The sequence below is a fragment of the Felis catus genome, chromosome X, assembly GCF_018350175.1.
Source record: "Felis catus isolate Fca126 chromosome X, F.catus_Fca126_mat1.0, whole genome shotgun sequence".
In the NCBI taxonomy this organism is placed as follows: Eukaryota; Metazoa; Chordata; class Mammalia; order Carnivora; family Felidae; genus Felis; species Felis catus.
This window is the reverse complement of record NC_058386.1, coordinates 36,825,765-36,838,669: the sequence shown is the minus strand read 5'-3', so window position 1 is coordinate 36,838,669 and position 12,905 is coordinate 36,825,765. Positions and strand designations below refer to the sequence as shown.

Sequence of the window (12,905 nt, the reverse complement as noted above, 5' to 3'; positions counted from 1 at the left end):
ATCTGTCATGATTTTGATCCTTGGACATAAGCATCTAGGTCAGTCTCTTAGGTTTTTGTGCTTCCCTTATATCTTACTGCAAAATCTTTTGGGGGCAGAGTATCTGTCATATTAACAGACTTCTAAAATGGTCTCTGATCCCAAATTAGTTAAAAATTTCTGATCTAGATAGCTGCCACATTTTCAGCTACTTAAGTATGCTACCTCCTGGTTTTGTAGAAAAGATTAAATGAAGATAGTTTATTCTAAGAGTAAAGCAATGTATTGATTTACTTAAAATTTTACTTTAAAAAGGAGAAATCAGGGGGGCACCTGGTCACTCAGTTGGTTAAGTGCCTGGCTCTTGATTTCAGCTCAGGTCGTGATCTCACAATTTGTGAGATCGAGCCCCGTGTCAGGCTCCACAATGAGCGTGGAGCCTGCTTCAGATTCTCTCTCTCCCTCTCTCTCTGCCCCTCCTCCACTTGCTCACGCATGCTCTCCCCCCCACACACAAATAAATTCTTTTTATGAAAAAAGGAGAAATCTGGCCTTTTCAGAACTCCTTACGTTTCCGTTAGTCCAAAGTTTCACTGTGTACAAAAAGTATACTCTTCATGCTGCCACTCTCAACCACTGCCTGCCATTCCACTTTGAAACAAAAAATGTCTGCTACTCTTTGAAGCTTCTTGATCAATTTCTTAAAAATCAAGACTCTAAGGCAAGCTGTTTAAATTATACCTACCTACTAGCCATTTGCAGCTATCCATATAAATCTGAATTTTGGCAGTGGCCCAGCAAAATAAATAATTTGGTGGTTGAGGCCACGAGTCCGCAGAGCTCTCCATAATCCCTGATATCAAGTTGTTATTTACCAAAACAATTAGCTTATTTTTACTGATCCTTTTCATAGTGAGTACACACATCAGTACTTACTTTTTTTACTATAAATTTGTTTTTTTACTATTTTCATGAGATTAGTTGACAAAAAGATTCTGCTGGATGGGGAAACCCATATTTAAAAAAAAAAAAACTTTGGTAATTAATTCACTATGCCACAGAGAATCTTGGCCTCAGGAATTCTTTTATTTATATATTAAAACAGACTACAGATTGCTTTGTGGGGAGACGTTTGGTCTTGCTGGCAGTATTTCCTGGGCTGTTCCTATCCTGGAGAAAGGAGGTTTGGGGTGGGGGGGAGTGGATAGTAAGGAAGCCTATCCTGGCACAAACGCTTGTTGAACACCTGAGCTATCAGTAAGTAAATAAAAATAGAAGGTAATGATAAGTAACAAAATTGGGAGTATAAAATACAGGTATGCATATAACAATATTTGACTTAGACATATTAGTTGAATTACTGTTGTATTGCAGTCACTTTTTAAGTTTTATTGAATAAAAATTTATGCACAATAAAATGAGCCATTAAGTGTTCAGTCCAATGACTGACAACAAATACGTACACTCTGTCATCCCACAAAGTTCGTTCATACTGCTAACAAGTATGTTTTTTAAGACTTTAATGTTGAAAAGTGAGGTTTAAACTGGTATTTCTCTAATTTTCTTTATAAAATTAGTACCATTTTGAAATAGGCGTCTGGTTTTTATAATAGTAAAATACCCCATCTTTCCACCTTTTTATAAAGCTTTTTGGTTTACATTTCTCAAAATGAACAGGAACAGAAGAATTGTACCTTCTACAAATGTTTAAGATACTGTATTTCTATCTTTATCGTGTATAGAATATCTTAAGAATGGTCGTTTATTTGAAAAAACTCTAATACTTGAAATTTATTTGGTTTGGGTTTCAGTAACCTCTGCTTTTTCTTTTTATCCATATAATTAATATCTTGTTAGCTGAGTCCAAAACAGATTTTCGCCAAATACATGGTTGAGTAACTCCTTGAAGGTTCACTTATACCTTCTAAGAGACAAATAATTTGGTTTCTATGTAACCTAATGTTAGCTCTTATCCACAAATGGCTTTTTAAGCAAATGCTCTTCTTTCAGGGTTTTAACATCTCCAAAGATAAATATTAATAAAGATTGAATTGGTCACCTATAATCTTTATTAATATCTCATTAGTAAGTTCAATGATTTATAGTACTTCAATATTGACTAGGAATGACCTGGAGTTTTTAAAATGTAAGTCCCTAGGAAATAAATGGCACTTAGATAATTTTTTGCCAAACTCATCCTAATGAAGAGTGAGAGGGAAGACAAGTAGATCTCAGAGTAATTGGCATTATTCTGTTTTACAGCTGATAGTTGTTTATAAATATAGCGTTGAATTCACTGTAAATGTGGTATTCAACTGGGCAGCTGCTTTAATATATTTATTACAGTTATCAGAACTGAAAATTCCTTGGGAAATGTATTACCAAAACCCCATTAATTTGTAAATGCTTAATGCAGTTAAGATTGATTTCTAATACTTTGCCTATTTAAGAAAAAATTTTATATCAATCAAACATTCTCAATTAATGGTACGCTCTTTCCTTTCTTTATTCACCTGACAGATGAGATTTTTAGACCATAGGATTAAAAAAATATGGGCAAGAATTCGAAGACATTAGATGCTGCTTGGATTTCTCTTTGTAAAAAAAAGATAATAAAATATATAGGGTGGTAGTAAAATGTGTAAAAGATCAAAGAAATAATGAGTTTGCAGTTAACCCAGATTGGTGCATGGGTCTGTCTGGGCCTCTGGTCGTCCACTGGTTGAGAAGGTCAACTTTCCTGATTTATAGGAAGATAGCCTCATTAAAGCCAACCTGACCTGTATTATTGCCAAAGGGATCCTTGGGATCTTTAGTCTACGAATTGGTTATTATATAAAGGTGGAACTCAGCAACAGAATTTGACTTTGTTACTAGAATCCTTTCAAGGTTCTGCTTAGATTCCCTTTCTGAAATATCATATGGTCATTAATTTCAGTACACCAAGGAAAAGATGTTGAATCAATAATAACTTTAATTTACTTATTTTGCTATCAATATTGATTCGACTGAACACATTAATATTTGTCCTAATTATTTCTGTGACTAGATTAGAATATTCTTTTTTTTTTAATTGTTTTTTTTCAACGTTTATTTATTTTTGGGACAGAGAGACAGAGCATGAACGGGGGAGGGGCAGAGAGAGAGGGAGACACAGAATCGGAAACAGGCTCCAGGCTCTGAGCCATCAGCCCAGAGCCTGATGCGGGGCTCGAACTCCCGGACCGTGAGATCGTGACCTGGCTGAAGTCGGACGCTTAACTGACTGCGCCACCTAGGCGCGCCCCTAGATTAGAATATTCTTTATGTGCATTTGGAGCCTGGGGTCAGCTCTTAGTGAATTTTGCTAACTATTGAGTTCCTAACACAACCCGGAAATTGGAAGTAAATGACGATATTTATGTATTTGTCTGGAAAAGAACAGTGCCTAATTTCTGATCATCATTGGTGACCATGCAAGCTGATATAAACTGATTTTGTAGCAGTCTTGATAGCTCGTCACCCAGGTTAGTGTTACCACATTAGCACTGTCATGATTGGGTCTGAAGGGCACATGTGAAAACTGTACAGCACCAGGAGCCATTGTGGTGTGCTGTAAAGAGCACTGGGCTTCAGTTATTAGTGCTGCTTCCTTTACTTACTATTTGTGTGATTTCAACAACTTCCTTCTTTATCTCACTGCACCCAGGGCCACAGTTTCTTCCCCTTCAAAATGGGAATAGGTATATTTATCTTACAGGGTTATTATAATTATTAAACAAGGATTTATAGGATGGCACTTAAAATCCCAAATGTTGCATAGTAGACTCTCAAATGTTGCACTGCATACATAGTCTAAGGTCATTGAATAAATTTTGAAGTGTACAAAGGGCAGTGCAGTACAGTAGATTTTGAGCACTGTTTTTGTGTTTGGTAGACTAAACAAGATAAAATAATTTAAAACTACCAAATGAAGGATCTAGGTTAAAAATAGTGACAAAATTCCAGATTTAAGTTGTTGAGTGATGGATTTGGATTATTAAAAGTGGAGTTTCCTTCTATGGAAATTTTTTTTAAACACATCTTTTGAGTTTAGATTCTTTTTTGAATGACTGGGTAACTACAAAATATCTGTGTAAGAAATGCAGGAGAACTCACAATTGAGAGAGGATAAGAATCAAAGTCAGTTTATCTACAACTAACTATACTGTTCCAGTTTGGTAGCCACTAGCCGTGTTGTGGCTGTGAGCACTTGAAATATGGGTGGTCCAAATTATGATGTACTTACAGATGTAAAACACTACCAGATCTCAAAGACTTGATACAGAAAAAGAATTTAATAATGTTTTATATTTAATATATTTAATATATTTAATATTTAATAAGTTTAATATGATTATATTGACATACTTTGGATATATTAGATTGCATAAGGTATGTTATGAAAATAAATTTCACCTGTTTCTTTTTACTTTTTAATGTGGCTACTGGAAAATTTAAAATTATGTGACTCACATTATACTTCTGTTGGGCAGTGCTGATCTAAACTTACTGAATAGCTCTAGGCAAGCTAACTGTTAAATTTAGACCTTTTTAAGTTCGGATGTTGAGGTCGAGATTGCTACTGTAATGCTATGAATGTCAGAAATTCTTTTTTCAATCATATTTGTAAATACCCAAATTATTTTTGACCAATGGTCAGATTACCTTGTTGCAGAATTGTGGTACTCTGAAAGTGGCATCCAACTTTTAAAAGACAGTATGAAGAATTCTATCACAAGAACAACGGGTAGTAAAATGAATAATAAAGACCTTCTAGGAAACTTTTTATTTTTTCTAAAGTTTTAATTTTTGAGCAATCTCCACACCCAGTGTGAGGCTCAAACTCATGACCTGAGACCAAGAGTCATATGCTTTACCAAGTGAGCCAGCCAGACCCCCCAGGAAATTTCTTTTTAAAACAGACCACCTAGGTGCGCCTGGGTGGCTCAGTCAGTTAAACGTCTGACTCTTGATTTTGGCTCAGGTCATGATCTCAGGGTTCATGGGATCGAGCCCCTCATGGGGCTCCACATTGGGTGCAGAGCCTACTTGAGATTCTCTCTCTCCCTCTATTCCTCCCCCCCCTTCAAAAAAATAAATAAAACAGACCACCTGAAACCATTTCCTGAACTCTCCCTTACTTGAGGGGCAGACTAGAGAGGTCGAACCTGCAGGGCATAGTTGCTTTACTGTTGGACGTCTAAAACTTCTTAGGAAACTGGTATTAGGAGTAGTAGCAGTAGTACTCATGCCATATAAGGGATTGATTTCAGTGTGTTTCTCCAGTTATGGTCAGAAAACTAAATATTACTTTCCGTATTCAATCTTTTAAATTTCCCTGAGAGATTACAAATTGAAAAAAATACAAGAAAGAGTAGACAGAGTTACCAGTTACTATGGACAAAGAAGCACTTTAAAACAGCAATGGTACCTCGGTCAGGGCACTCCCAGGCACGTTCTGTGCTTGTACCTCAAAGCATTCAGATAACCACAACTTCAAATCATTATCACCTACTTTTGAATTCCTTGCTACTCTGCTTCATGAGTTGATTTGTAGGAAAATGCTATTCTTAGTTTGCTATATCAGCAAAAAATTAATAGCTCTTAATAAATACACCTTTAATTCACATTCACATCTAGAAACAAGCATTCTGAATTTAATGCTCCTGGAATCTATAATTTAAATTATATATAATGCATTTGTGTTTTTTAAACCATGATTTTCCATTTGAGCATTTAATATATACCAATTTAATTGATATTTGAATTATGGAAAATGGTGCCCTAATTATCCTAGATGTAAACCATCTTTAGCATCATTGTCCTTATAATTTGAAATATATTTTTATGTTTGTTCTGTGTTGTTCGGTGTTCTGATTTTTAGTCCCTGAATTGCCAAATCCAGTGATGTTTAAATCAGTTTATCTTTGGGGCACCTGGGTGGCTCAGTCAGTTAAGTGTCCAACTCTTGATCTTGGCTCAGGTTATGGTCTCACGGTTTGTGGGATGGAGCCCCATGTCAGGCTCTGTGCTGACAGCTTGGAACCTGCTTGCAATGACACTCTCTCCCTCTCTTTCTGTGCCGCTCCCCTACTCAGGCTTACTCACTGTCTCAAAATAAATACATAAACTTTAAAAATAAAAAAATATAAAGATAAATAGTTTAGTCTTTGAATGGAGGGTCCCCAGCAATTCTGCCTTCATTTTGAGGGGGGTGGGTAGATGATAAGAGACTAGACTGGCAGCAGGTTGAACTGTATACCAAGAAGAAATGTGCAGGTCCAGTGGAAGGGTCTTTAGAGCATCCATTTCTACCTGCAGTCTTTTGGTACGACAATGTGGTACGTGGGAAGTGAGTGTGGAAGTTGAAACACACTGTAGTTACATGAAAGGAGCAAAATAAGAAATAAATGTTAAAATGAGTAATAAAACTCCTGAGCTTTTCATAAAATTTGGAGGCAGAACATTCTTGAAGGAAGAGAGAAAAAACTGTGCAGATACCTGATTTATGTATCCTGGCTTCAACCTGGCTTTCTAGCACACTTGTCAAAAGCCTTCCTCATAATTATGACTTCTCAGCACAAAACCCACACCTGATTCACACCTCTCCTCTCCTGCATGACCTTTCCAAGCACTTTTGGAGATGGAGACCATCATTCATGTGCCTCTGACCTCTTCCTTTCCCCTGAACACTGAGCCACCCTGTCCCTCAGCCCCACAGTGCTGCATTCCATACAGTCCTTCCATATCTTTTTTCATGGAAACCTTACCGCTGCCCCCTGAAGGTGGCTGAGTAGTCTGCAGGGCCTGCATTGCGTGTGGCCTGCCCCAGTTCATCTGCAGTGACAAAGGCATCTGTAGAGGATAGCAGTCGCTCAGCAGGCCAGGCAGCAGAACCTGCACCAAGTTTCTGGCTGTAGATCCCATGGAGTTTTCATCACTGCCACTTAGAAACACAGTGTTCCCTTTAAAACAACAGCAAAAACAGAAAAATCAGACCTTCGACTTTGCTGTTTCTTGCCTACAGCAAGATTCTTCGAATTTGATCATGTCTAAACCTGGCATGGTGTTGTGGAAGGACTGTTTGCTGACTTTGGAGGTGGACAAGCCAGGGCTCAGACCTACCCCTTGTGGGAGCTGTGTGATCTTGAATGCCTTTCTAGGCCTCAGCTTCCTCACCTGTAAAATAACTACCTCATCGGGGTATTGGGACAGTAAATGGTAATGACTCTATTAAGTACTTAGGCCAGTGAGAAACATGATAAATTTTAATCTGTTATTACATAATTGTCTCCTGCATACTGACTTCAAACCTGCCCTCTCCACAGAACTTGATCTTGCTCAGAATGCTAATGGTCTTTTCTGACTGACCCTTACGGCCATTTCTCAGCCTTCTCCAACTACTCATGCCTTAATTCCCTCTATCCCCTTGACTTTCGTAATATTATTGATTCTTCCTTTTCTGGTGGCTTCTCTTTTGTCTAATTTACCAACTTCTTTTCCTCATTCTACCCTTACCCGGTCTTCTGTGGTTCAGTCTTCAGCCATTGCTCTCATTGACGAGGCTAAGTTGAATTAATAAATCAGAGAGGAGATAACATCTCATTTGCCTTATGTAGTACGTCCTTAGCCTTCTTCTTTACCTGTCTCCCTTCTACTTCCAAATATAAAAATGTCTTATTGGATTCTATTCACCTGCAAACAGGTAAAACACCACAATTAATACAGGAAGGCTTTAGTTATTTTGTTCCATGGGGACATAGCAAGTGATACCTATGCCTAAAATGTGTTTGTATGATGATGATGATATTAACCGTTTTATTTTCCAAACAGTATTTTGTAACTCTTCTGCAATAGTCTACCTACATTGTCTGAACTTGTTCTTCAAGATAACACTATGAGTAGTGTCCTGAATTATCAAATACATTTTATAGATGATAGAAAATAAATTTCTGACTTTGCTGGTTGAGAGTTTACTCTCAACCTTTACTGTTTAAATCATACTAATTTTATTTGGCCCTTTATTCCATATAACTTCCCTGGCGTGTGTGTGCAAATGATTTTAGGCCAAAGAATAGACAACATTCTTATCCAATTTGGGGAAGACTAAGAAAAAGAGGTAAAATGTTAAAATGGCAAATTGAGTTATTTATTAGCACATCAAGAAAATTATAAATTTTGAGACGTGACTATAAAGAGTTTGGAGAAAGTATTTGTGCTATTTACATTTCTTATTAATAAGTGCTGGGGTGCCTGACTGGCTTAGTCAGTAGAGTGTACGACTTGATCTTGGGGCTGTGAGTTCAAGCCCCACATTGGGCATAGAGCTTAGTTACTTAAAATAAATAAAAATAAGAGCTAACTGTACTGTATACATACACACACACACACACACACACACACACACACACACACAACACACACACACAGACTGGCAGGAATATGAAAAAGTTATGTTGTCAAAGATTTATAGGGTAAAAAAGTTAAGCTTAGCGTAAATGGGGGATTTCATCTCTTTAGTTAGAGAAGTCTTCATGTTACCATAGATCACATCCATTCATTCATCATTCACTCTGATTGTCGTTTGTTCTTACCTAACAAAGTATGTCCTGTGTTTGTTTTGCAGATCTAAAGCGGGAAGCCAGTATCTGTCATATGCTGAAACATCCCCACATTGTAGAGTTATTGGAGACATATAGCTCAGATGGAATGCTTTACATGGTTTTTGAATTGTGAGTGTGCATTTTATTTTCTTAAGGGTTAAAGTTTTAAGCAGTGTTGGTTTGGGGTAATGCTAACACTTTTCCTCTTAAAATGTAACAATAGTTGTAAGCTCATCTGTGTAGAAAAAAAGTAACAAGAATAAAAGGATTATCTCATCTTAAAGTTCACAATGGCTAAGGAAGCAAAAGTTGGGCATATTTAGTTGCCCTCCTTTTTAGTATACTTCAGAGAGGAGGCTGTAAAGAGAAATAGAGTTCAGATGGACAGGAGGCCCCAAAATATAACATTGTGACCATAGGAGTCCTATTGAAGAGGAGTGGGATGGGAGTAGAGGTCTCCATGTAGTAAGCCTTTCAAAACAGACTCAACTTCCTATTTTGATATAATGACTATTTTGGCATATTAAGGAAATTCTGAAGATAACAGTGTTATCTTGATTTTAATAAGCCACTTGACATGTTTCTCATAGAATTTTTGCCAATAAGATGAAAAAATGTGAGCCAAGGATGGTATAACTGGGTAGTTTTGTAGCTGATTGGATAACTGTGTCCAAAGAGGTTGTATAAAGCTTTATGGGATGGCCTTCTACTCTTTTCAGAATTTTTTTTTAAATTTTTTTTCAACGTTTTTATTTATTTTTGGGACAGAGAGAGACAGAGCATGAACGGGGGAGGGGCAGAGAGAGAGGGAGACACAGAATCGGAAACAGGCTCCAGGCTCCGAGCCATCAGCCCAGAGCCCGATGTGGGGCTCGAACTCACGGACCGCGAGATCGTGACCTGGCTGAAGTCGGACGCTTAACCGACTGCGCCACCCAGGCGCCCCTCTTTTCAGAATTTTAATCCATGACTTTGATTAGGGTCTCTCACAAGGTGGTAATCAAGGCATTAGCCAGAGCTGGTGTCATTTTAAGACTCCACTGGGGATGGATTTGCTTCCAAGCCCACTCAAATGGTTGTTGGCAGCAGGCTATCCGACTGCTAGCCTTAGTTCCTTGTGAGCTGTTGGCCTTAGGCCTCCCTAGGTTCCTTGTCACTGGGCCTCTTCATCGAGCAACTCACAACATGGCAGCTGGCTTCATCCAGCGTCAGCAGGCAAGAAGGCTAGAATACAAATAGGATGGAAGTCAGTCTTGTAACCTCATCTCAGAAATCACACACCATCACTTCTACTATATTCTATCAGAAGTAAGTCACCAGATCCAGCCCACACCCAGGGGGAGAGGATTACACCAGGGTGTGAATATGAGCAGATGCTGGTGGTCTTTGGGAGCCATGTCAGAAGCTTCACCCCCATGGAGGGCTAGCTAATACATTGAATATCTAGATCAGAATTTTAAAACATTTTACAAGTTTGTAGCAAAGGAACTCAAACAAAGACGAAACTTAAGGCTAGTTAATACAGACTCCGTCATTCGATTATATAAGTGCAAGATCACTGTAAATTTAGTTGTAACTGCTTATGTGAAAAAGAAGTAAATGTTTTGAAAGTTGTTGCAACAGCTTAACAAAAGCCCTGAATGGAACCTTCAGCTACATTAATTAAAAGTATATAGTTATTTAGAACCACGCCACAGTCCCACTGTTTTGTATGCTACCCATTCTCCCTAGAGTGTTCGTGGTAAGCAGGACACTGGCATGCTTCCAGAAGGGGATAACCAGAGTGGGAAAGAGCCTAGAAATTTTGCCCTAGAGTCACAGCCTTCAAAGTTTTTGTTGGCATACCTGCTAAAAGAATTTTGAAAACCATGTACCTCCTCACATACTTTTGAGTTGATACATAAAAACTTCTCTTGTGAGGCTATAATTTTTAGTGTTTTGTATATTCTTTTAAATATATTTTCTTCAAAACTGTAGATCTGTACCTTTATCTTGTTCAGTTTATGGAAAATGTCTTCTGTGTGACCTAAATGGCAAAGCTAGTCATCATTGTCAAGCCAGTCAGCCAAATCAGACACGCTTTCTGGCAGAGAAAAATCTGCCTTCATCTTTCAAATAAAATTAAAGTGTTAATAGACATCCCTGTGACAATCATCTTACTATTGATTTTTAATTCTAAAATAGATAAGGCTTTGCCATGCATATATTGTCCATATGAAATAAGGTGGCTCTCCTCTTTCTTTCTGAAGCTCTGTTTGCTCTCAAGGGTCTCTCCCTCAGGAGCTTCGCATTCCCTAGTTGGCTCTGAAGCTAGACAGGCTTTTCAGGATGGGTGAGCAGTTTGTCTTTTGAGATGGGCTCCTATGAGTGGACATGTGAAAGGAAAATCAGCAGACATAGAATTGTTTTCAGACAAATCAAATTGTGGCTAATGAAGGAAGAGACATTGATTGCCCTAAAAATATCCTAATTCTTCAATCTCCTGGAAGGGCTTGAGTACTCCCAGAGATACCCAAGTCCCAGTTGAAGACCATGGAAAAGCTGTTGAAAAGACTGGGAAGCTTTAGTGACTCAAGAATCTAATTGATTTTCTTTTTCTGCTAAAAGAGTTCTCAGAGCAGAAGCCCATGGTAGAACATAGTGGATTTGTTCAGTTATTTAAAAGAGTGTCCTATGTAAGAGGATTATGCTTATTCATTGTAGGGTCAGGGTCTGTAACGGGAATCAACAAGCAGCAGGTAGATTTCAACTCTAAGCAAGGAAACCCCCTTTAGCGATTAGACTGACTCAGTGAATAAAGCAGGCTGTCTAACAGTATGCAGTTCCCCACTAGAAGTGCTCGAGCTAAAGCTGGTTGCATCCAAGGGAGCTAAAGATACAGGTTTAATTTGGGGCTAGAGAGGGCCTTTAACCGTCCCCTTCCAATTTTAAGAATATTCTAATTCTTTTTTAGTTACTTTCTCTGGTTTAATTTCATTCTTTGTTCAAGAAATCTATTTCCATCCATATTTTTATTTGCTGAGAAAACAAAAAAGCCAGTTTCATCATATACTTTCAAGTAATGAGCACAGAAAGCAAAATTTTAAATTTTACGTAAATTTCATCATGTTTACTATTTGTTTCAAGGGGGTCTAAGCGATAGTATGGCAGAGAGAAGAAAGTCTTTGGGGTTATAAAACTTGTGTTAGTGTTCCCAGCTCTGTCACTTCTACTGATCATGTGACTTTGGCCAAGTCTTAACTTCTCTGAGCCTCAGGATTTTTATCTTTAAAATCTCCATAAGATCATGAGAACTAGATGGGAAAATTATATGAATTCACCTCATAAAATGGTGAAGTGCTCCACAACTGGAAGCTATTGTTTCCAGGGGATTTAGCAAGTTAGTTTTAATTTTTTAGAGAGCGAATTTTTGGTATGATTCAGTTGTGATTGAAATAATTCCTCGATGGCTGTATACAGAGATAAGACTTCATTAAAGTCGCATATTTACTAGTCAGCCTAATCTCAGTGTTAACCCAGATCACAAGAATGTGGCATCATAATTTAATTTTCTTCCTTCCTGTTTTGGAAAATTTCAAATAAAAAGAGAATAGTATAATGAACCTCAGTGTACCTGTCACTGAACTTCAGTTATCAACATTTTGCCATTCTTGCTCTATCTATCCTTTACTGTTGTCGTTTTCTTCCCCCCTGGTGATTTCTTTTTTTTTTTTTTAATTTTTAAAATTGTATTTAAATCCAAGTTAACATGTAATGTAATAATGATTTCAGGAGTAGAATCACTTACATATAACACCCAGTGCTCATCACAACAAGTGTCCTCATTAATACCCATCATCCATTTAGCCCACCCCCCCCAACACCCCTCCAGCAACCTACAGTTTGTTCTCTGTATTTACGTCTCTTATGGTTTGTCTCCCTCTCTCTTTTTCCTGGTGATTTCTAAAGCGATATCATTTCACCTATACATACTCCTGTTTGTATTTATAAATAAGGACTTGAAATATAGGTATAGATAGATACCAGTCCATAATAGTATTATCGTACCTAGCAAAATCAACAATAATTCCTTAGTATTACGTCATATTCAGTTGATGTTCAGTTTTCCTGATTGAACATGAATTTTTAAAAGCTATATTTTTAAATTTGGAATTGTTTTATTAGCTCTGGGATCTGGAAGTGGATTATGAATTCACAGTTAAAATAACTTAGTTATTTTTCAAAAGGGCCAGAAACAAAATAGAAATATAAAATTGTTCTTTTGTATCACTTTTTATAAATTCACCTCAACAGTTGTCCTTG

The 12,905-nt window shown here is 37.5% G+C and overlaps 1 protein-coding gene across 15 annotated transcripts in view; it reads left to right on the top strand.

Moving 5' to 3' along the window:
* Positions 1-12,905, top strand: part of CASK (calcium/calmodulin dependent serine protein kinase) — a 357,176-nt gene that overhangs the window by 117,307 nt on the left and 226,964 nt on the right. For all 15 annotated transcript variants that reach the window (XM_019823738.3, XM_019823747.3, XM_019823745.3 and 12 more), the window contains exon 3: positions 8,627-8,732. In XM_019823738.3, coding sequence (XP_019679297.1) covers positions 8,627-8,732 — 106 coding nt within the window. The remainder of the gene's footprint in view (positions 1-8,626; positions 8,733-12,905) is intronic.